Source organism: Tasmannia lanceolata, unplaced genomic scaffold, assembly GCF_043159265.1.
Source record: "Tasmannia lanceolata isolate RefF3 unplaced genomic scaffold, GAP_Taslan_0.1 ptg000015l, whole genome shotgun sequence".
NCBI classification, from domain to species: domain Eukaryota; kingdom Viridiplantae; phylum Streptophyta; class Magnoliopsida; order Canellales; family Winteraceae; genus Tasmannia; species Tasmannia lanceolata.
The window spans coordinates 40,472,790-40,494,573 of NW_027518692.1; the positions used below are offsets into that span (position 1 = coordinate 40,472,790).

At 38.0% G+C, this 21,784-nt stretch overlaps 4 protein-coding genes across 5 annotated transcripts in view; 2 read left to right on the forward strand and 2 right to left on the reverse strand.

Moving 5' to 3' along the window:
• The window catches only part of LOC143847250 (ADP-ribosylation factor GTPase-activating protein AGD3-like), a 47,658-nt gene extending 44,782 nt beyond the window's left edge, over positions 1-2,876 (reverse strand). The window contains exons 1-2 of one of the 2 annotated variants that reach the window (XM_077356014.1): positions 2,276-2,862; positions 819-895 (exon numbers count right to left, since the gene is read on the reverse strand). In XM_077356014.1, the coding sequence (XP_077212129.1) occupies positions 819-895; positions 2,276-2,320 (122 nt within the window). In that variant the 5' untranslated portion in view covers positions 2,321-2,862. Of the gene's footprint in view, positions 1-818; positions 896-2,275 lie in introns of both variants that reach the window. The other variant, XM_077356015.1, reaches the window with a different exon arrangement.
• A 1,450-nt stretch (positions 2,877-4,326) lies between these two features.
• Positions 4,327-8,453, reverse strand: LOC143845687 (tRNA dimethylallyltransferase). Its single transcript, XM_077354094.1, has 7 exons — positions 7,862-8,453; positions 7,634-7,754; positions 7,509-7,552; positions 6,794-6,904; positions 4,956-5,048; positions 4,719-4,837; positions 4,327-4,568 (listed from the first exon to the last, which is right to left on the reverse strand). The coding sequence occupies exons 1-7, from the start codon at positions 7,951-7,953 to the stop codon at positions 4,435-4,437; spliced, it is 714 nt and encodes a 237-aa protein (XP_077210209.1). The 5' UTR covers positions 7,954-8,453; the 3' UTR covers positions 4,327-4,434.
• Positions 8,454-8,946: 493 nt separating this feature from the next.
• Positions 8,947-12,900, forward strand: LOC143847251 (Pentatricopeptide repeat (PPR) superfamily protein). The gene has a single exon (XM_077356016.1). It carries the CDS (start codon positions 9,528-9,530, stop codon positions 12,003-12,005), a length of 2,478 nt encoding a protein of 825 aa, XP_077212131.1. The 5' UTR covers positions 8,947-9,527; the 3' UTR covers positions 12,006-12,900.
• Positions 12,901-17,554: 4,654 nt separating this feature from the next.
• LOC143846721 (epoxide hydrolase 1-like) lies at positions 17,555-21,312 on the forward strand. The gene is made up of 4 exons (XM_077355241.1): positions 17,555-17,839; positions 18,346-18,528; positions 20,237-20,487; positions 21,010-21,312. The coding sequence occupies exons 1-4, from the start codon at positions 17,555-17,557 to the stop codon at positions 21,254-21,256; spliced, it is 966 nt and encodes a 321-aa protein (XP_077211356.1). The 3' UTR covers positions 21,257-21,312.
• The last annotated feature ends 472 nt before the right edge of the window (positions 21,313-21,784 follow it).

A 21,784-nucleotide genomic window follows, 5' to 3' on the forward strand; every position in this document is an offset into this window, starting at 1 on the left:
GCTCTTTGAGCCAATGGAGCAGATTGCAGGACTTTGTCCCGACACAGAGGATTCTCCAGTCCAAGGTGACTTTACTGTAGACGGTGTTGGAAATAAGGGGATTGGAAACTAGAGAAAAATCAATTATCAAACTCCAATCCCCTTATTTCCTGTTTGTTTTGGATTTTGATAATTGAATAGGAATGTCGAACCCATCCCCTTATTTCCTGTTTGTTTTGGATTTTTCTCTCATAAAGAAGACCTTGATTATTCAAGTTAAATGGAGCTCTTCTCCTGTTAATTGGGTTAAATTGAATATTTATGGAAATTCAAAGCGGAATTCAGATGATGCTGGCGCAAGTGGTATTATCCATGAATATGAGGGAAGACAACCTGCTGGTTATTTTATTCCTCGACACCCAATCCAGTTTCGGTTTCCTTTAAGGGAAGGTCTTAAACTTATGAATCCGTTGAATTACTCACAGAATCACAGGTGCAGATAGAGGGAGAATCAGAATAAGTCATCAAAGCAATCAACAACCACGACAATATCCCTTGGATAGCAAACCTAATCTTGAAGAACTGTTTTCCAGTGATCTCCTGTCTGTTGAATTGGTCGGCCGACCATACCTTTGCGAGAGCAATTCGTCAGCAGACATCTTGGTATCTGGCTTCTATGGCAGAAACTAGTCAATGGAAAAAAGTTTGGCACAGCCTGAGGCCGTCTCATTTCTTAATGAAAAGTTTATTTTTCCACCCAAGAAAGTAGAAAACATCTGGAGGTACTAACGACATTAATAAAACAAGATAAATAAGAAGGTGTAGAAATATAGACATACGTATATTTTCGGCATCCTTTGTAGAACTTTAGACCTCTCTCCCTTAATGATTCTGCACTTTCCTCTAAAGATTGAACCTATTTTGCCACAAGAAGAAGAGTCTATATTCAGAACAAGCAAAGGAAAAGCAATCAAATGTTTTTTATTAGCAGGTATTTAAAAAAAACCACCAGACAAAATAAAGTACAAACTGAATACCAGAAAATATTAATACCCAAGTCAATGAGGATATAGAGCAATGTAAAAATATGTGAGTTACGTATGACAAACCAATCAAATAGCAGGCAACGTGAACAAAAGGCAAGAGAATATCGAGGAAAAGCTTGTTTCAGAAAATAATTGAGAACAGTGATTGCTATTTTACCATCTAAACAACAGATAAACAGACTGGCATTTAATCGCAGTACCCACACCACTAGCATAAGAACTATTTAAACACTACCTCTTTCATAGAACGCTGCGTCTGTCAGCGATACATGTGCATCAATCAAACAAGTAAAGTCATGTTGAAGTATAAATGATTAATTAACACCAATAATAGCTTAAACTTTTGGAGTAATTTATTGTTTCGCATGGTTACAAAGCTATTGCCTCACAGCAGGTCCCGGGTTCAAAACCCAACAAGTCCTTGATATTAAAAATCTGTGTGCACGGCCAACCAAAAAAAAAAAAAAAAAGAGGGCCCACATGTGAGGGAATGTGTTGAAGTATAAATGATTAACACCAATCTGAACAGCTTAAGCTTTTAGAGTAATTGGTTGTTTCACATGGGATTAGAGCTATAGCCTCAGAGAAGGTCCTGGTTCAAAACCCACCAACTCCTTGATATTAAATATCCACATGTACAGCTAACCCAAAAAAAAAAAAAAAGTGGGGCCACATGTGAGGGGGAGTGTTGAAGTATAAATGATTAAATAACCACTTAAGTTTTTGAAGTAATTGGTTGTTTCACACAGCCATTCAAATGTCAACAAAACGAGAGATTTCGAGTGGGGTTTTCCCTGATAGCTATGCTCAATTCAGCAACTTAACAGGAAAAAACGGCCGGCAAATAGTAAGATAAAGATGAACTCTACGTGTTTAGGTCTGTCCACATCTAAACTTCCAAAAGATTCAGCATTTCCTATACATGGATTCGAAGAAGTAGTTGTGAAACAACCAATTACTCTGTTTTGCTAAGAACACTCATCAAGGTGCATTGGAAATGTAATTTCACACATGTTTTGATAAATAAATAAAAAGTGTCAAGATCTCAAAACATGTGTAAAATTAAGTTTCCAATGCACATTAACAAGGGCACTGATTAACAAAACCCTTTAATCATTTATACTTCAACAGTAGGTTCCATAGCCATCATTCGAGTCCCAACAAAATGCAAACAAAATAAAGCACAGATAAGCAAACAAAAAATCAAACAATAAAAACAAGCCAAACACGCATTGGCTCAGAAATCAGACCTGTTGCCGAAACATTGGAGAATCGTCTAGCTTCGAGAAAAGCATCTTGACAGCCGCGATCTTTTTCCTTGGCTTCGCAACTAATCCTTATCAACATCACACCAAAACCCTAAATCAATGCCTCTTAGTTCAATGCAAGAGGATCTCAAAACCCGCCATGAATGAATAAAATCCACCGATAAACAAGATTCCTTTCTTTCAAGCTCCTAAAAACAACTCAGACGGATCCAAATCAAATGCCTCTCAGATCAAAACCCTAGGAAGAAGCCCTAGAAAACACTTGAAACCCTAGAAAATAAAAAAAATAAAAAGCAGAGAGGAGAAATGGGGAAAGGAAATAATTAGAGATTTGTGAAAGAAAGGTAAAGAGAATGAGAAAGCGAGAGGAGATGAGTCTTTTTTATTATTTTCTTATTTTTTCTCTTTTCTTGTCTAATTTTTTTTGGACCGGATTTGAAGGAGTTTTGGTAAGGCTAAAGGTAGTAAAGCTCTGCGATTTTTTTTGCTCACGGTCTCTTTGCAACTGCTAATATTCTCTCAGATGCCACCTGAAATTTGAGAGAGAGAGAGTTTAATATGTATTTTTTGTGGGGACCATCACTTTTGCTTAAACCAAGGACGGAAACTGAAATCATTGAGTTCGGTTCTTTTCTCTCGCTTTTGCAACGGGACCCACTTGGTCTAGCACAACCGAGTTGGGTCTTTTATTGTTGAAAGAGCTGTCGAAGATTCTTATAGTTCCCAAAATGGTCTCACACGGCAACTAAAAAAGAAAAGACAAACCGAATTAGTGCAATTATTAAATAATGGTTGCGCTCCTATAACTAATGGATAACCAGAAGATATCAGCACAACCAAAGGGAAATGATTTCAGCCCACCAATATTTTGATAAACATGCTCCACATGTTTGTCCTGTAATATTTAAAGGGCTTTAAGAGCTTTTTCAGAAGGTTATTTTATTTCCCAAAAACTCTCATAAGCCAATTAAAGAAGAAAAGACAGCTGGGTTTGTGCGAGTATCAAAATATGGTTGTGCTAATAATATTTCCTTTTTTTTTATTGTTTCTTTACAGATTCGGACCCATAATTAATTTCTGGGAAATGATAAATTTCACCTCTCTCTCTCTCTCTCTCTCTCTCTCACACCGTAAAAAATACTGACTGAGCAATCCATAAGGATAAGCCTAATCCGTAGTTCATAATGCGGCTTTACCCATAATTAATTTATGTTCATATAGCCCCTGTTTGGTTTGCCGGGACTTCTATGAAAAGTTGCATCAGGAAAAAAATATTCCAAAATTTCATGCTCTTCCACTGTTTGACATGATAAAAAAGTTATTTGAACAACCACAATCCAAGTTTTATATACAAGGACCTGAAATAAGCCATAAGTCCATAACTATATCGGTTCACTCTAAATCGTAGACTTTTGATAAATTTTTCCTAGGAAATAATTTCCCAAAAGGCTCCGTTTCTAACATAAAACAAATTTTACGTCCATTTTTTACGCTGAAAGAAACAGAGCCAAAAGAATGTTTTCCCAACAGAATTTATTTTTTACACAACATAATTTTAGAAAATTGGTTAGTATTCTTAATCATAATATTTTTTTTTTCTTGGAGAAAAAAGTGGGGTGTTAGAAGTACAAGCGGATGCCACTTGTTCAATTATCCAAACCTTTGATACACCTTATTACAGATGGATAGAAAATTTACTTCTCTTATCTTTCTATCTATGAATAATAATTTCACATTTTCTATGATTTTCATTTTACACAAGCCATTGATATTGGCATTGCCTTGTCTGGATAAATGCACTAACTCATCCTGTCTTTTATAATTTAAAGAGCTGTCAAAGGTAAGTACAGTTTCCAAGAAGCTCTGCGAAGCCAATTAAAAAAACAAAAGACAAGATGAGTTTGTGCAATTATTGAAACTTGGTAGTGCAGTGTGCAGTATCAGTGGCCTTTACATAATTTTGCATGTTATATACATATATATAATATGTTTGCGGTTTGCCAACCTAGTTGACAAATATCGAAACAAGGAACTGCGTTTATCATTTTCCTTTCATAATTTCTGCAATATGATCACAAAACTACAATTATTTGTTTGAATAATCTCTCAAATATCAAACCCATACAATTGAAAACAAAAAGTTAGCTGTCAAATTCTTCAATTAACTCCTCCAACACTAGATATTGAAGAGCTATTGAGTACTTAGCAACTCTCTTCTTCGAACCAGAGCTTGCAGAGCTACTGCTCTCCAGAAGATATGACGCTGAGCCCTCACCTTCAATGAAAATAGGGAAAATCACATTTCAAGATTTGTTAACTAGAAGAATTAACAAGACCCAATTCTCAAGTTACATTTAAAGCATGACATTGGGAGAAAAATGGCAATTTCATGTCAAGTTCTCATTAGAGTAGACAAATGGTTTACCTTTAACTGTAAAAATGCATGGAATCCATCTCTTATATATGAATAACAATCTTGGACTGTCTCCAAGGTGAGTATCAGACAGCAGAAGTTTGCAAGCCCCTCCAGATTTCAGTCTTTCACTATAACAAAAATATGAAAGCAAGAGATCATGATAATGGTGGGAAAGTTGGAAGAAACCTTCTAAGCAGATCATGCAGTAGAAACCGTATAGAAATTCCAAGGTCTGTGATCACTTACTTTGCATGGGTTACAGCATCCCGAAATAGAGCAAGAGTCCGAACCATTGCTATATCTCTACCTCTCGCATTACCATACCTCTCTTGGCAATTCCTGCAAGACAAAGTACTGTACTGAAACATTGTTCAAATTTACAAAGAAATGTGTTCATAGGAAGGATACAAGAGAACTGAAGTGATTATTTTATGTTTCCCAGGCCCTGTTTGTTTTGGATTTTGAGAACTGATTGTGAGTCCAAAACTGAGTATTGGAACAGATGGTAAAAAGAGGTAGACAGGCTCTTTCTATAGCAAAAGAACACCTAAGAAACACAGCAGCCAAAGAAATTTTGCTAGTAGATATACAGAGTCCGAAACTGATTATTGGAACAGATGGTAGAAAGGTATAGACAGGTTTTCTTCTGCAGCAACAGAAGACCTAAGAAACTCTGCAGCCAAAGAAATTCTGCTAGCAGATAATACTTACCTCTAAAAGATGACTGGACTGAACTTGTCAGCCAAAAAGCAGTATAAACAAGAAGATTGCCTGGCCCACTTATTGGTCTAATTGAGATTTCTGTGTAGGTTATAGATTTGAAATTTTGCGACGAATGACAAGAAGGTTCAAGACATTCAGTTTATAGCAAGAGATATCTATCATACATAGCTAATTCAACAGCCTGACCTAAGATGATAGAGTTGAAATTACTCTCCCAAAAAGCAATATAAACAATGACTTCTAACCCATTCACTGATCTAAACAAGATTGACGTGTCAGTTATAGGTTGGGAAGCAAATGCAAGAAGGAGTGTAGGACGCGAAAGCGAGAAGCAGGATGTCTAAGGAGGGACGTTAATGGGGAAAGTAAAGAGGAAACATATGGGGAGCATCATGGGAAGTGGTAATTAAGTGTATAGGAAGCCTCATCAGAAGCGAAGGAGAAGTGCATAGGAAGAGATAGGTTATAGAAGGTTAGAAACGAATAGTCAATGTAGGTTAGGGGTTGCAAGTAGTAAAAGAGGATTTTACGGCTGATTAGAATTACAAATTTTAGGGATTTATAGTTTTACAAGCTTGAAGTTTTAATCATTTTGCCAAGTTTTTGGGGAAAAAATACATAAATTTTATTTGAAACTTAAAATGAACTTTTAAGTTTTAAATACACTCCCTTAGAGTATATTTTGGAGTGTTTTAATTTTTAAATGCAATCGTTTGGCATTATCAAAAGGGGAAAAGACTAGGAAAAAATAATCACCTACATAGGAATTGTGATGGATGTGTGCTTCCATTAAATTTGGGAAACGATGAGAATTTAGCTTTAAAAGTGAACTTTCGACCCAACCAGGGAGCTTCCCGTAACTATGCTTCGAATAGAGGCAACAAATAAACAAAAAGTGAAAAGGAAATGATAGCTAATTAAGAAAAATAGCACCTAATGAGAATTCATATTGCTTTAACATTTAAAAGGTGTGAAAAAAATCCTCAGATAGGCTTTGGGTCTCTTTGGATACCCTATTTGTATGTAATCTTCTATGCAAACATCGGCTATAATAGTTTTAAAAAACAGTTGTTCTCAAAACCAGAATTGGTTCCAGAAACAGAATCCACATGCCGTCATTCATATACACAAGATGATGGTTTTCTCTTACTTTAAAACACCACTTCTCTGAACTGCCATAAGCATTAAGATGAAATTACCAATGACATCTAAAAACAATATTCATATGCCACTATTTGACTTGCACATTGCCTATATCTAACATACATGTTCTTGTCAAAAAAATTAAAATGCATTTATGTGTGTGGGTCTATGTATGTATTATATGTAGCAAATACAATTTAATGTATGGAAAATATTACCTGTCATTGAAATATTCACCAAAATCATCAACAACAACCGCTATCGGAAAGGTCTTGTGCAGGTGAAACGCTGCAAAGTATTTCTTGATCCCTTCATCATCTTCAAGATACCTGTAAATGAATGGGGAATGACCCAAAGCGCCTCCTTTATTCAGAAACTGATTCTCATGTGACAGTGAAGCTGTTGTTCGACAATTAGTAGATGATTTTCCTTACTCCACTTGTAAGCTGTGAGATGCCATGCATCTCCAATTAGAGTTTCAAAAGCTGACCTTTTCCTTCTTTTTTCTTTTTTTTCTTCTTTTAGGCTCCGTTTCTTTCAATGTAAACTGGGTGTAAAACAAATTTTAAAACCCATTTTCCGGCTTAAAAATGGATGAAATTTTTGGTTCAGGCCCATTTTACATCGAAAGAAAGAGAGCCTTATGAGCATGAAACCAGAATGCAGAACATAGAGAATAATTAAGGAAGCTAATATTGGCAACCTACTAATTTAGACTGAAGCTAATATTGGCACCCTACTAATTCAGACTTGTGTCATAGGTTTTATCCACAAATTATTTGGGGATTACAAATTTTTAATAGCCCAGAAAAGAAGTTGAAAAATAAATAGAGTTATTCTAATATCAAAACAAGGGAGTGTGAATATCAATTTCATGATAAAAATAATAACAGACAGTAATAATGATCTTTGTAGAAAAGAAAAAATTCTCACTTCATCTGTATTCGCTGAAATACTTCCGAGGCTGGGTCAATGCCCTGGAAAGAAAAAAATCAAAATAAGTATATAAGAAATATTAAAAGCAAAAAATGAAAATTGAGAAAGAGGGGAGGGGTTGCCTGGGATAAAAAGGGGGGCTTGGTCTCTAATCTCCGCTTGTTGCAGATAAAAACGACATTTCCAGAATTGTTCAGTACAGCTGAATTAAACGCGAACTGGAAAAGAAGAGAAGTTTTGCCACTACAAATGCAGATGATTGATGTTAGCGAAATTGTATAATTTACAATTAATTTAATGAAACCATGAAAAAATGGGCAAAGGGGGAGTTGGGTTATGTAGTGTTGAACCAGGAGGGAGGGCCGGAGAGAAGCATAATGTGGTTGGATTTGTTGCTGTCTTGGAGCTCCATTTGCTTCGTCGAGAAGAACCTTTCCACCATTTTTTTTTTTTTTGTGGGTGGGGTTGGATGGGGATGCAAGCAGTGCGACCAGCTGTTCGAGAAAATGTCTCAATGGGTTTTGTTTCTTTGTTTGTTGGTGCCACCGCCCGAGTATGAACTCCAGTGTAGGACTTCACGCCCTTGATATTTGTGAAGTAACTCCAGCAGCTTGAGCTTTTGTAGTAATTAGTAGTTTCAAATTGTTTTAGAGCTACCTAAAAGAGTGGCCCCTCTTTTAAAGTATTGGGTACCTGATTTTTGATGCCTCTATAGTCTAAACAAAGCTTTTTCGGTATTTTCTTATTCCCAAGTGATATATCCACCCCTTTTGATTAGTTGGGACACCCAGCAGTAGTGTATCATTGACTGTAGAGGAGCTCGTGTGATTCAATGGGGCTGATTGCCACATACACTGCTGTTGGGTGTCCCAACTCCCAATTAATCAAGAGGGGCAGATTTATCACTTCCCCTTTTCAAGGGATTTGCTAGGTCCATCACAAAAGATGCATTTCACCGAACGCCTATTGCAACCAACAGATATTGTCATTATTCATGCTGTGGCTGATCTCTCGTGCAACAGATGTTCCATGAAAATACCTTAGGTGATGGACCCTAACAAATTCCTTCTTTTTCAAAACCCACTCATAAGATGATCTAAACCGTCCATTTGTTGGGCTACGACCTAAATAGGTTGTGAACCAAAGATCATTTCCATATGATGATCCTAACCCTCCAATCTAGAGGGTTTTTTCGGGTCTTTTTTTCAATGCAACAAACCTCCTAACCCTCCGATCTAAGGCCTGTTTGTTTAAGATTATGATAGCCGATTGCGAGGGCCAAACCTATTACTGGACTCAAATTTATGTTCTAGAAGGTTTTTTCGGGTTTCTATTTCAATGGGACAAACCTCCATCGTGGTTTGATTAAGAAACACAGGTATTTTCAGAAACTTTTTTGCATTTACGTGATAAAATTTGCTTGGACAAAGACCAAGTTTAAAAACAACTGCACTTGTCCCTGTTTCGTTTGAGATTGTGAAAACCGATTGTGAGTCCCAAACCAATTATCGGACTCTAAATTCACTTAACCAATTATCGGACTCCAAATTCAACGTGAATTTGGAGACCAGTACTTGGTTTGTGGCACACAATCGGTTGTCACAATCACAAACGAAACAGGGCTAAAAATTGATCACAATCGATTAATGTAACTGATTGAAGGATCTTATCCATCTAGACTACCGATATATGCTTATTACCTAAAAATATATATATATATAGCAAAAGGGTTTACATTCTTTGGCCAACTGTTCCGTGATCAGATCTTTTGGCCACCAAAACAACTCCACCGGGCTTTGTTTGTCCTGTTTGTTTTGTATTTTTAGAACCGATTGTGAGTCCAAAGCTGATTATTGAACTCAAAATTAAATGTAAATTTGACTCCAATAATCAATTCTGAACTCACAATTCGTTCTCAAAATCCAAAACAAACATGACCTTAGAAGGAACATAATATACACGTATGTGCTCAAAGAAGCAAAACTCTCTTGAGCCACCCAAAGATCTTATTTTCATATGAAACCGTTTAGACCCAATACCTTCCACTCTCTTGCTTCTCCAATTCCTGTATCATTCCCAAAATACCCCAAACTATCCCCAAAATGCCCTTCCTCAACCACCATCGTACAACATGTAGATGCCCAGATGATCAAAACGGGGTTCAACCTCAAAACCTTCCGATCGAATCATCTCATGGAATCTTTCCTCCAAAGCGGAGAACTATCACGGGCACGCCAACTGTTCGACAAAATGTCTCAAAAAAACACAATCACCACAAACACACTAATGTCTGGCTACGTGAAATCTGGGTCTCTTCAAGAAGCTCGTCAGCTGTTTGATCTCACCGTCGATCGGAACATGGTGACGTGGACGATCATGATCGGCGGGTATTCTCAATCCAAACAAACCAAAGAAGCATTCGCTTTGTTTTCCCAAATGAGGAGGTCCGGAACCGACCCGGATCATGTCACATTTGTTTCCCTCTTGTCAGCGTGTAACGATGGTGAGAACTCTAATCAGTTAATTCAAGTTCATACCCATGTTGTCAAATTAGGATATGAATCTACCCTTCTGATCTGTAATACTTTGGTTGATTCTTATTGTAAATGTGGCCTTCTTGATGTTGCACGCAAGCTGTTTGTGAAAATGCCTGAAAGAGATTGTGTGACATTTAATGCTTTGATTGCGGGGTACTCGAAAGATGGGTTCTCCGACCAAGCATTGAAACTCTTTGTAGAAATGCAAATTTCAGGATTGAAACCTACCCAATTCACTTTCGCGGGTGTTTTGTGTGCTTATACCGGATTAGGCGATCTGGGTCTTGGCCAACAAATTCATGGTGCTATCATCAAGACTAATTTTGGGTGGAATGTGTTTGTGAGCAATGCTTTGCTCGACTTCTATTCAAAGTGCGGTTGTGTAACAGATGCAAGGAAACTGTTTGATGAAATGCCTGAACTTGATGGTGTTTCATATAATGTTATCATTACTGGATATGTTTGGAATGGGCAATGTGACGAATCTCTGGATCTCTTTCGAGAATTGCAGTTTACTGGGTTTGATCGGAAGCAATTCCCATTTTCTAGCATCATGAGCATTGCTTCGACTCTATCGGATTTAGAAATGGGTAGGCAAATCCATGCCCAAACAATTGTAACATCGGCTGAATCAGACATACTAGTGGGTAATTCTCTGATTGATATGTACGCCAAATGTGGTCTCTTGGATTGTGCTGAGTTGATTTTCTCGAAACGAAATGATCGAAACACGGTCTCGTGGACGGCAATGATTTCAGGCTATGTTCAGAAAGGATTCCATGAGGAAGCTGTGAAATTGTTCTTCGATATGCGAGCGGCCAATGTGACCTCAGATCAAGCAACGTTTTCTAGCATCTTAAGAGCTTCGTCGAGTTTGGCATCACTCGGATTAGGGAAACAACTGCACTCATACATAGTAAGATCGGGCTATATGTCAAATGTGTATGCGGGAAGCGCTCTTCTAGACATGTATGCCAAGTGTGGATGCATTAAAGAGGCAGTTCGAACCTTTAATGAGATGCCCGATCGGAATTTAGTCTCTTGGAATGCCATGATCACGGCTTACTCTCAAAATGGGCATGCCAAGGCTGCTCTTAATTTATTTGAAGAGATGCTCCGATGGGGAATCCAACCAGATTCAGTCACTTTCCTCAGTGTTTTATCCGCGTGTAGTCATGGTGGGCTTGTAGAAGAAGGATTTCGATACTTTGATTCCATGACTAAGTTCTATAAGCTCCATCCTAAGAGAGAACACTATGCTTGTATGGTTGATATCTTGGGGCGAATTGGACGTTTGGGTGAGGCAGAGAAATTGATGGATAAGATGCCATTCGAGCCCGATAGTATCATGTGGTCATCAATTCTGAATTCGTGTAGGATACATAGAAACCAAGAATTGGGACAACGGGCTGCAGATAAGCTGTTCAAGATGGAGTTAAGTGATGCAGCTCCTTATGTTCTCATGTCGAACATCTATGCGGAGGCCGGCCGATGGGAAGATGTTGGAAAGGTGAAGAAATTAATGAAAGACCATGGAGTTAAGAAGGAGCCAGCCTATAGTTGGGTTGAAATTAAAGAGAAAATATATTCGTTCTCGGCCAACGATGAGACCCACTTGGAAACGGGTGAGATTAGGCGAATGCTAGACATGTTGTCTGAGCAAATGGATAAGGAAGGATACATGCCGGATACTAGTTGTGCTCTTCACAATGTGGAAAAGGAAATTAAAGTTGAATCACTGAGATATCACAGTGAGAGATTGGCGATTGCTTTTGCATTGATCAATACACCGCCCGGATCTCCAATACGAGTCATGAAGAACTTGCGAGCATGTACAGACTGCCATACTGCTATTAAGATGATTTCGAAGATTGTAGGAAGGGAAATTACAGTGAGGGATTCAAGCAGGTTCCATCATTTTAGAGATGGGTTTTGCTCGTGTGGCGATTACTGGTGAGTTTTCGAGTCAATGAGGGAGATACTTGGAGCTTCCTTTCTGTACCAACAAAGAGGCTTCTTTTTTACGGTTGTTTCTTAATACGAGTTGTAAACTTGAGGAAATGAGCAAGCCCATTAGTTGAGATGACCATCTGTGCAAGGTGAAGCAGTTCAATGGAGCTCTCTTTCCCAAAATTCCACACAGATCTTCGAATTGGGGTGCCAGTCCCACTATGAAATCTTTCAATCCGTAGACACCCCAAACCTTGGTAGAGCTTATTTATACCTTTTTGTTACTGCTCTAAACTTCTCTTACCATACACTATCAGAGACAACAAAACTCTTCTTCTGCAACTCGGTCGGGTTTTCTTATTCGTTTCCTTACTCTCTAACCATAACAATGCAAACCCCGGTCGCTTCCCTACTTAAGAATGCTCACACAGAAGATAAGAAGTGGGAACTGAGAGTAGTGAAATAGCATGATTGGCTCCCAAAATCGGATGTTTTGCTGTTGCAATCTCATCTCTTTCTCAGAAAATTCAGCTGCTGATTCAGAGCAATGGAATTTCGTGTGCTACAACAGGGATCCTTGGCACAAAGCGTTAGTCATTCATCTCAATGTGTTTGCCTAATTGAATGGAGTCAGGCCCTCAGAACTCTGTCATCTACAAGCCTTTTAACTGTTCTGAGGAGGATCTTATAGGAAGAGACTTGAAATTTTGTATCCTCTTTATTCTTTATAATAAACAAGGAAAATATTTTTGGCTGTTTAATGCATTTTTAAACAGTGATTTTATTACAGAAAACAGCAATACAAAAAGGGGTTGTGTTGTCTCAATCTAACGGAAAGCAAAACTGATGAAAAATCACTGTAAGGGTTGCTATGATCTAAAGATGAAGCCTGTTTCCTTCAATTACTGATTATTTAGACTTTACTTGGCCAAAGTATCCTGCATTTTGTTTGCTGATCCTGGCTTGTGCCTAAAAGAGGGAGATATCCTACCGCGAGTCCATGATTTTCATGGTTATACTTGCTAATCTCCAAGGACCCAATGAATTTCTTCGTGCCCATGAAATGACATTTGATGAATTGCTATCTTACTTACAATATTTTTCCGCTCATTAATGTTGAAAAAATCTACATCTATTGTGTTCTGAAATAGAGCACAAGCATTCCACCTAAAACAAATCATCTATTGTGTTCCATAGAGATTACTAGGGGTTTCCACGAACCCAATCCACAAGCTAATCGGACACAAAGGAAAGAGGTGGGAAGAACTTGTAAACGAGGTAGGAAGATCTTTCTGCTACTCTTTTTCCTCCTTTTTTCCTGCACCAAGAAGAGACCCAAATAAGAATGTTACAATCTATGGTGGTAACCCATTTCCTACTATCAATGCTTCTCTATCCACACCTTTGCAGAGGTATCAGCAATCTCGTTTGCTGATCTTGGCCTGTATCTATGGTGGTAACCCATTTCCTACTATCAATGCTTCTCTATCCACACCTTTGCAGAGGTATCAGCAATCTCGTTTGCTGATCTTGGCCTGTGTGAAACAAGTCAAACAACCAATTACACCAAAAGCTTAAGCTATTTGAGTTAGTGTTATTTAATGATTTATACTTCAATAGCCTGTGTCAAGAAGTTGGTGCTATCCTAAGTCCTAACCAAGGTTTTAAATTTCGACCGAAATCGAAATGTTCCAAAACTGAAATGGACGAAATTTCGGCAAAAATTTAGTTAAAATATTTTTTTTTATTTATTTACAAAATTTCAGTCGAAATTTTGGCCCAAAAAGCGACATTTGACGCCTTTCTACCAAATTGTGCCTGAAATTTCGGGATTTCAGCGGAAATTTTTGTTTTGGACAGGACTGAAATTCATGCCGAAACCGATTAAACCTTGTTTCATTAGAAAAGTCAGGTGGTTTAATACAGATTAAACCTTGTTTCATTACAAAGTTAAAATCAGTATTATAATAATTATTAGTACTACTGCTGAACGTTTGCTTTAATTTGCCGTAAATCAATAAATTTGATTGCTGGAGAGAAGCCTTTTTCTTTGCGTGCGTGCGTGTGTTCGTTTCTGAAGAGAAAATCCGTGGAGACTACCATGATGTCTCTTGGTTAATCATTGCATGTCAGTTGATGTGTCACTCTTGTCTCTTCTCTATAAATTCAAGCCAAAAACCACACAAAAAAAAATTGCTTTTGGCTTGGATTTATGAGTAGGGGTGCGTATTCAGTTAAAACCGAACCGAAAAAACCGAAAAGCTGAAACCGAATATATTTCGGTTACACAAAATTGGAACCGAAACCGAAACCGAATAGGTGAGTAACCGAACCGAAACCGAAAACCGAATTCGGTTTTTCGGTTTTAACCGGAAAACTGAATTCACTGGAAATCATCAGATTTTCTCATTTTCGGTTTTTGGTTTCGTTTTCAAACGCCTCTGAATTGAAAGAAAGAGAAAAAACTCACAAACGAAACCCTCAGTAGAAATACCAAAATCATGGGCCTTTGATGCCTATTTTAGTCTCAAAACCTTCTCACCTAGAAACGTAAGCAGGCACGAAATCTGTGAGAATTCTCGAAACAGTTGAGATGAGGATAATGGTTTCAAAAGAAAATCAAGAAAAACTAAAAAGAAGATGAAGTATTTTTTATTTTTTTTGGGTACTTACTTGATTAGGGTGGAAAATTGGAAGGCAAGCTCTTGATCCCTTCTTCTCTCCCTTCTCATTTCATTCTACTTGATCTCCCTCTCTCAATCTACTCTTTATCTCTCGGTCTCCCTGTTTCTCTTGTTTTTTTTTTTTTTTCGATTTCCTTGTAGTAGGTTTTCTGCAAATAGTTGGAGAGGCGGACGATTGGAGACTTGGAGGCCGCGGAGCCGGAGATGAGGTGGAGGGCCGGAAGCCGCGGAGCCGGAGTATCGGAGGTGGAGATGGCGGCTAAGTTTAGAGGAGAAAAAACCCTAGCTTTTGGGTTTCTTTTGCTGCTGATGTGAAAACTGGAAAGTCTCATTCTTTTTACTTGGTTTTGAAAATTAAGTCTCATGCTTTTTACTTGGGACAACCTCCTCTTCACCTCTTGTCTCTTAGGATATATCAAGTGGGGGTTGTCCCAAGTGAAAAGTGGGGGTGGATATATCAAGTTAAGAAAATTCGGTTTTCGGTTAAACCAATTTTTTTCTTTGGGAACCGAAACCGAAACCGAAAACCGAACTTTTGATTTTTAAAAACCGAAACCGAACCATTCCAATCCGGAACCGAACCGAATTGACCGACCGATTTCTGTTCGGTCGGTTAATTCGGTTTTGACCGATTAATGCACACCCCTATTTATGAGGAATGACTCTCTCTCTCTCAATTAGTAATGACACTTCCTAGTTCCTACCATTACTCTACGTTGACAACCAAACACTGCTAAAACGTTTTGCCAAGAGAGAAATGAAGTGCAGAACACTACAACGATAAAAAAATATATTAAATGTATTAAAATACAAAACGTTACACTTAAAGAATAATGTGCTACTATAAAGGGCATTTAAAATTCAAGCACATTAGTACTTGGCATTTCAATTTGGATTCACACTAAATATAAAATATGAAACAGAAAATTTAAATACAAAGCATTAAAGAAATGTTTAAGTCATTTTACTTTAATGATTATAAATCCAACAATTAATAAAAATACTTAGTTGATCATCTGATTCAATGAGATTTTTTAAAATTTTATTGGGTTAAATGTTGAGTTTTACATAATGAACTCACATACATGTGAGTGAGTAAAAAAAAAAAGAAAAAAAAAGAAAGGCTGATGTTTTTGGGTCTTCCAAAACATTCAAAAGTTGGCCCCTAAGTCGTTAGATCATGCCCTAAAATTATTATATGTTATTAGGGTTTGAGTAATCACCCCCATCCACAAAAACAAAAATGGATATCGTTAGGATATTTTAAGGGCTGGAGTCCCTATGGATGCGTTCAATACCCGTAAACCACGCACAACTTACGCCCAAGGGATTCGAACTCGCATCACGACGGTGCATACCCACGACTTTAAGCCAAAGAGCCACACCTGTACAGGTTTGAACTAACTCTACCCACTTTTTACTGAGGGACCATCCATTTATGATATTATCTCTCTAAATTAATGATAATCATATCATTGCCCTCTAAATTGTAGAAGGAATAGATTTTTTTTTTTTAAGAAATATTTTTCCTTATGAAATATTTTTCTTGCTATCCAAACAGGGTAATAGTCACTAAATATGAGATCCACCGAAAGCCTTGCGTAAGGTAGGGCCCACCATTTTACACCATCTTTTGATAGGATGGATCCCACCAACTCTAGGAGTGCAACCCTGGCTGCGTTGGATCCGGTTGAGGCCAACCCTAGCCCAACCCCAAGCGTCGGGTCAAGGATGGTCAAACCTAACCCAACCCATCTAACCTATTTTTTTTTCAAATCGGGAGAGGTTGAGTCGGGTTGGGTTGGAGAAAAAGATAAAACCCTAAGAAAATCACGATAAAATTAGAGCGGAAGGTTAGGTTAGGGTTCAAGACTTCAAGTCGGGTTGCTAAGGCCTGAACCCTAATCCAACCCGAAATTAAATCGGGTTGGCTTTTCCCCCATACCTGAGCCAAAATCTGGTTCGGGTTGAGAGTTGATCCCCTGACCAACTCCATCCAAACCCATGCATATGGTGGGGCCCATCATTTTACTTCATACTTTGACTGGGTGGATCAAAGATATTTACCCATGCCAACCCAATCGCTTGCGTTAGGGTGGGGCCCACCATTCTACTTCATGCTTTGACTGGATGGGTCAAAGATCTTTATCCGTGCCCACCCAACACTGCATAGAGTGGCCGGTGCCCGCGCCCCCCCCATATTTTACAACATGCTTTTACTGGGTGGATTAAAGATCTTTACCCATGCCCACCCAAGCACGGAGCACCTGCATTAGGGTGGGGCCGACCATTTTACTTCATGCTTTGACTAGGTGGGTCAATGATCTTTACCCATTCCCACCCAAGCATCTGCATTTAGGGTGGGGCCCACGATTTTACCCGCATGTATAGCATCGGCCACACTGAAGAATTTTTCGGTAAAATAGATTGACATGGTTCTCTCTCTACATGACATGTTTTTCAAAGCGGACACTATCTTTTTCTCTGAGCACATCTGGCATGTTCCTTAACGCAGAGAAATATACAGTTGGATTCATTAAAAAACCTCTCATAAATATAAGACAAACAGATGTGGTGTATGCATTGAAAAAACATTTCACAATTAATCCATGAAAACGGCATATTTACGTTGGTTCATCCTCTTGAGATGATTTATGTTATTTTTGTGGCCCATCAAATGAACACTTTGGATCATCCTAAGAAGTGGGCCCACTTCACTTTCTAAAAAATAATGCAGCTCCAATAAGATGGGCGGTGCCAATATCATTATACCAGCCGTTTCCAAAAAGACAAATTAAGCCTTCTCTTACATGTAGTAAATATATATACCTTCCAAACAAAGACAGACACCTTCTTAGAGAAAGAGAGAGAAATGGAAGGAGGAATTAAGCATAGGATGGTAATGGTGAATGGCATAAACATGCACGTAGCCGAGAAAGGAGCAGGACCAGTGGTCCTCTTCCTCCATGGATTTCCCGAGCTCTGGTATTCATGGCGCCACCAAATCATCGGCCTCGCGGCCCACGGGTATCATGCAGTGGCCCCCGACCTCCGTGGCTTTGGTGGCACCGACGCACCTCGGTCTCACACTAACTACACCGCATTTCACATTGTGGGAGATCTCATAGCCCTCATAGACTCCCTCGGCCAAGAACAGGTAATCAAAGAAAAGAAAATATTTATAAAATGTAAAGGACACTTATAGTGGCACCAACATGTTTTGATAATAGGCCGAACTCACTCTGTCTTTGTTTTCAAAAGCTATTACTTACATTTCCCAAAAAAGGTGGCAGCAGCCAATTAAAAAGAAACGACAAGGTGAGTTCGTGCCATTATAAATTATGGGTGGTGTCAGTATCAGTGCCCAAAATAAACCCTTTTGTCAGCTTCTCTTATTTGATCTTTCTGAGAAGATTTTATATGGTGTAACCCTCTATAGTCAATATCAGTACAAGGTTTAAATTGGCTGTGCCCAAAAATCATTTCCATAGAAACCTATGATCCTAACCCTACTATCTATAGAAACCTCTAATGAACAGTCAATATCCCAACTAATGAACAGTTTGGATCATCCCATAAAGCCGGGCGTACAAAACTACTTTAAAAAATAATGGACTATACGTCAGTTTATTTAATTTGACCTTTTTAATAATTTTGGAACAGGTTTTTGTGGTTGGTCATGACTGGGGTGCGGTTATCGCTTGGTATTTCTGCATGTTTAGGCCGGAGAGAGTGAAGGCTCTGGTAAATCTCAGCATAGCTTTCGACCCACGCGATCCTGAGAGAAAACCTATCGAGAGCCTTCGGGCAATGTTCGGCGATGACTATTATATTTGCAGATTCCAGGTTTCTTATTCTGATTGGTTGTTTTTTAAAGGGTTTTGCTAAGGATCTTAATTTCACACATGTTTGGAGACTTTCTTTCTTTCTTTTTTATCAAAAATATGTGTAAAAGTCTCAAAACATGTGTAAAACGATTGCAATTACAAAATTAAATTTCCAATGAATTCCTATTTATTAGCCATTTGTTTCCTAGCAAAATGTAAATTTTTTATTGGCTATCTATTGACTCTTTTTTTTTAAAATAAACTTGTCTCAACAAAATTTTATTAGCCGACCCCAACTAGTTTGAGACAGAGGCTTTGTTGAGTTGAGTTGAAAACTTGTCTCAAAATAAATTAAACGTAAATTTGAGTTCAATAATTGGTTTTTGACTCACAATCGGTTGGCGTGCAAAGGCCATATTTTCTGTTGTATTTTTCCTTATCCTTACTTGTTGAATTACAGTATTTAAGTTTATTTTTCTTTCCTTCACCTGAAATTCTGTTTTCTCTTTGCCGTTGTTGATAAGATACCAATATTGAAGGGAATGATGTATGAGCCCCATTTTATTTTATTTTACTTGGGACAGCCCCCTCTACTGTATTTATGACTAGTCTTTTACATAGTTAGCAAAACTCCGTTTTAAATGGCATTTTTTTTTATTCGTTTGCCATTTAATACTCCATTCAATACTTTTACTTTGTGGAAAATGTATTAAATGCGTTTAAAACGCGTTTTAGAAGTTTTAAATGTGTTTTATTGCCTAACTTTCCACCTTTATCCCCACTATATTTTGTAAATGACAAAATTTAAACACATTTTTTGAACCAAAGTACCCTTTCTTTTTCTTTTTTTGGCCTTTGCCAACTATGCTCTTCTACGCTAGAAGTGGCTGTCCGAAGTAAGAAGAAGGGGCAACTATTAATCGCTTACTTGATACAGAGCAAACCATATGCCCTTCCAATTGGAAATTGGAAGAATGGTAATTGAAGAAAGAATTATTCATCAAGTTTGGTGGTTGTTATTTTAATTTCTGAATATTTTTGTTGGGTTTTAGAAGTTGGAGTGTATAGAACTTCTAGAGTTCCTCTTTTTCTTTGATGCATTAGCTAAGAATTTCTTTACATCTAGGTAGTATCAAATGACACAGCAAAGGAACATGAGCAAGTCCTTTTTTAAGTAACCACATCCCTTTTCTTTTGAAGATAGTTGTTTTTTTAGCATAGATCATCCATTCTCATTTGTTGTGAAGTCCTCAACTGTTTAGGGCCATGTTTGGCAACCATGAAACTTTTTTCCATGGAATGTTAGTCTATCAAATGGTAAGAGAGGTGTAAGGAGTGTGTGAGAAGGAGATACCTGAGAGGGCATAAATGAAGAGAGGTCATGAATTGGCTAAAACAAATAGGGAAAAAATAAATCCTATTTTGAGTGGATCTATATTTTTTTCTTTGTTTTTTAGCCTTTTCTTGCCCTCTCCTCACTCAGTCCCTCTCAGGTCTCTCTTCTACCACCCTCTTTCACCATTGGATAAGCTAATTTTCGGCAGAGTAAAAACTCATGGTTGCTAAACATTGCCTAAGTTGCATCATTTTTTATGTAAATTTATTACAATTTTTTTTTGTTTTCTCCTAATTGCTGGCTCATAGCTAGTCATTTTGGGTTATACTTAATTTATTCCCTACCATCACTGCTTCTTTTTTTAACAACCTATTGTTTAATTATGTTTTAGGAACCTGGAGTAGTAGAAGCAGAGTTTGATTGCATTAATACTGCAACACTACTCAAGACATTTCTAACAACCCGCGATCCGGCTCCATTAGTAATGCCTAAAGGAGCCCTCAAAGAAGGCCTCAAAGATTCGGTTGATGAAAAAATTTCCTTGCCTTCTTGGTTATCAGAAGAAGACATTAGTTATTACGCCAACAAATTTGAAAAAACAGGCTTTACTGGAGGATTAAACTACTACAGAGCTCTAGACTTGTATGTTATCTACAAACTTAATTGTTTGGTACCTTACCAATACGCCAAAAGCACCAGAGCTTATGGAACGTGTTAGGCAACATCCTTTAAACATGTCCCATCCCAGGCTGGGTCCCACCCAGTCCCACACCTAGGCGGGACCCTACGCAGGACCGTAACATTAATTGTCGGAAGAGGACCTGGTGTTGCATGAGAAAGCAACCACATAGGCTCAGAATTTGTCTCATTCATTTAATTCATCCGATGTGGCTAATCTCTCATGCAACATCCGGCTCAAGAAATGTCTTATGTGATGGTCCCTAGCAATTCCCATATTATAGATTATAGATAGAAACATGAAGTTCTTCATATGAAGTTTGAGACCTTTCTCAGCTAATTTCGAATCCCCGACCTAGCTTTCTTTAACAATGGGAAATCTGGTGCTCTCTTTGTCCGACCACCTTTCTCTTTTTCTCTCAAGTCTTCTGCGCATGGAATCATTTGTTTGATGAAATATATGGTAAAATTTATGATGTTTTGCAGAAATTGGGAGCTCTCAGCACCATGGACCGGAGCGAAACTGAAAATTCCAGTGAAGTATATTGTAGGAGACTTGGATCTGACTTACAGTATTCCAAGTGCAAAAGACTATATACACAAGGGTGGCTTCAAGAACCAAGTACCATTTCTGCAGGACGTAGTTGTAATGGAAGGAGTGGGTCACTTCATCAATCAGGAAAAACCTGAAGAAATCAACGCTCATATTTTCGACTTCATCCAGAAATTTTGATCAGTTTTCATGTCTCTTTGCATTGTCTTCCAGTAAACTTGATTTTCCAGGCTATAATAAAGTGACCATAAAGTCTGTTTATCAAATTGTAGTAGCATATAATCCTATAAAATCATATGGCCATGTTTGGCTGCCAGTAAAGTTTTTTCCCATGGAATGCTAGTTTATCAAGTGGTGGGAGAGGGAGAGAATTTAGAGGACATGAGTGAGGAGGGCGTGAGTAGTAGTTTGAAAACATGGAAAAGAAAAACTCTACTCAAAATATATTTTTCGTTTTCCTTATTTCTAAGCCACTTCCCACCATCTCCTCACTCATGCCTTCGCTATAATTTCCCTTTCCCACCCTGCCTACTCCTGTCAACACATACTAAGCTAATATTCCATGAAAAAAGGTTTAATGGTTAATGAAAGTGGCGGTTTTGTAAACAAACACCCCGCTTGTGCCACGTCTAGGTGATAAGATCTCGTCTAGATGATCAGATCTATTGGTCTGACTGTGATCACAGGTTCGTCGGCCAAATGGAATCT

What these genes read in the sequence shown, in the direction of transcription:
- LOC143847251 (XM_077356016.1), top strand. Translation starts at nt 9,528, where the DNA reads ATGAAACCGTTTAGACCCAATACCTTCCACTCTCTTGCTTCTCCAATT.
- LOC143846721 (XM_077355241.1), top strand. Translation starts at nt 17,555, where the DNA reads ATGGAAGGAGGAATTAAGCATAGGATGGTAATGGTGAATGGCATAAAC. An exon ending in ATTATATTTGCAGATTCCAG is followed by an intron (nt 18,529 to 20,236) that starts GTTTCTTATTCT and finishes ATTATGTTTTAG; the next exon opens with GAACCTGGAGTAGTAGAAGC. An exon ending in TACTACAGAGCTCTAGACTT is followed by an intron (nt 20,488 to 21,009) that starts GTATGTTATCTA and finishes GATGTTTTGCAG; the next exon opens with AAATTGGGAGCTCTCAGCAC.
- LOC143845687 (XM_077354094.1), bottom strand. Translation starts at nt 7,953, where the DNA reads ATGGTGGAAAGGTTCTTCTCGACGAAGCAAATGGAGCTCCAAGACAGC. An exon ending in GGTGAATATTTCAATGACAG is followed by an intron (nt 5,049 to 6,793) that starts GTAATATTTTCC and finishes TTTGTCTTGCAG; the next exon opens with GAATTGCCAAGAGAGGTATG. An exon ending in ATGCATTTTTACAGTTAAAG is followed by an intron (nt 4,569 to 4,718) that starts GTAAACCATTTG and finishes TTTTCATTGAAG; the next exon opens with GTGAGGGCTCAGCGTCATAT.